At 37.0% G+C, this 1,889-nt stretch overlaps 1 protein-coding gene across 2 annotated transcripts in view; it reads right to left on the bottom strand.

Annotated features, from left to right (window-relative positions):
- Window positions 1–404: 404 nt before the first annotated feature.
- The window catches only part of CIB3 (calcium and integrin binding family member 3), a 4,130-nt gene continuing 2,645 nt past the window's right edge, over window positions 405–1,889 (bottom strand). For both annotated transcript variants that reach the window (XM_009997802.1, XM_009997803.1), the window contains 2 exons: window positions 877–1,072; window positions 405–426 (listed from right to left, as the gene is read on the bottom strand). In XM_009997802.1, the coding sequence (XP_009996104.1) occupies window positions 405–426; window positions 877–1,072 (218 nt within the window). The remainder of the gene's footprint in view (window positions 427–876; window positions 1,073–1,889) is intronic.

Raw genomic sequence — 1,889 nt, 5'->3', positions numbered from 1 at the left:
TAGTTTCAAAAACATTATGGTTAACCCATTTGCAAGGTTGTTTTCTACTGGATAAGGTATTTTCTTTAGAATTGGTTTCAAAGCTATAATTTGATACAAGTTTCTTGACTACCTGGTGGTGTCTGAACTTTAAAAACCTATTTTCCATCTCACTGGCTAGGCCAGATTTGCTCTAGTTTGTGGGAGGGAATAGACATTTTGTTAAATTCCAGGGAAATACTGATGAAAAGCTTAAGGAAGGGTTTCTTTTTAAAGAGGTAAACAAGAGACAGAGTTCTCTGAGGCAGTTACCAGAAATTGTCCTCTTTGCTCCTCTCATTTTGCTCTCATGGATGGTAACCTCAGGTGAAGAAGTAGGTCTTGAGGGTTCAAGAAGCATCTTTTGTCTGTATCTTTCATTGGTCTCAGATTCGAATGTGAAACGTGCTATTAAAAGAGGAAGGAATGGTCACTAGTGTGTCCCTCTGCCCAAAAGACTCACTACAATTAATCCTAGGACTCTACAATAAATTGGAAATACTATTTTGCAAATAATAGATACATGAAATAAATGCAAGATTTGGTGTGCTGCTTTGTGCAAGGTGGGTCAGAAAGCACATTCAGACTGAGGGAGCTAATGGACCCTTCAGGGCTAACATTAACTTTTCAATTTGCTAGGACTTTTGACTTGCTTTTTGTACTTTTTACATGACAAGGAAGCTTCCACACTTTGTCAAGCCTCTGTTTTCTGAGTCTCTGCAGTGGGCAGCTCTACTAGAAACTGTCAAGGAAGACCAGTGAGCTGGAATGATTGAGGAAAAAAGTACAACACTCCACAGACTTCTGACCAAAAAAACTAAGAGCAATTTTGTGTTAGAAATTAAAAGCAAATATTACCTGAGGAAATCTGGAGCCCGTGTTATCATGTGCTGGAAGTCTTCCAAAGACAGCTTGCCATCATTGTCTGCATCAGCTTCATAGATCACCTTCTCACAGACCAGGCTAACTTCTTCTGGGGTAAGTTCATTCCGGGTTAATTTGTTAACAGTTTTCTCTAGGTCTGATTTGCATATGTAATCATCGTTGTTAAAATCTGTCAAAGGAAGCACAATTCAAAGTGACAAAAGTCAGCATTTTATATGGTTGACTGCCAAGTCCTAATAGGAAGGGTTTGGTTCCCAGGCCATAATTCTTTTGTATAAATAGAACTTTCAAATCAGAAGTGAAGCCTTGCAGTTATGCTTGTATAAAAATTCAGTAACAACATAAAAATCCTGAACTAATTCCTCAGTATCTTACATAAGGGTAACAATGTGTTATCATTTAAAATTATTTAAGATGTTAAATCATAATAAAATCATTCTGGCAAATGCAAGAAATAGTGTGAAAGGAAAAGAATGGGCTGCTCAGTGCTGGTGGGGATTCACATTACTAATGTCTTTGCTGAATCACGTAGTTTTAATCATAAAAAAATACTGGTTTGCTCGTTTGATATATTGTTTGGCTTTAGCTGATCATGAAGAAAGTAACTGGGAAAGGTACTGTAAAAATAAATCTTAAAATTTGGCCTTGGAGAAAAATGCTAAAGTGTGTTTCCCTGCTCCCCCCCCCACAACCACCCTACAGATTTATGAGCAGCCAAATCCCTTGTGCTGCATTTTTCCAAGCAGACAGAATTATTTTTTAAAGGTTTATCAGCTCTAGAAAGCTGCAGATAACTTCAGGTTGTAAATTTTGTAGTAAATCCAAATCCTAAATAAGGAAGAGTAGAGACAAAAGGATAAAGAAAACCCAGAAATTTCTAGGAGAAGCAGCACTGAAAAGCAATGAAAAGAAAGGGATTGTTATAAATGTACCCAACTAGATAACTTACTAGATGGATTATGGTGCTAAAATTAGTATTTTCCATC

The sequence above is a fragment of the Chaetura pelagica genome, unplaced genomic scaffold (genome assembly GCF_000747805.2).
Source record: "Chaetura pelagica isolate M959 unplaced genomic scaffold, ChaPel_1.0 scaffold595, whole genome shotgun sequence".
NCBI classification, from domain to species: domain Eukaryota; kingdom Metazoa; phylum Chordata; class Aves; order Apodiformes; family Apodidae; genus Chaetura; species Chaetura pelagica.
The sequence above is the reverse complement of the archived record's forward strand: the minus strand, read 5'-3'. Positions and strand labels throughout refer to the sequence as shown.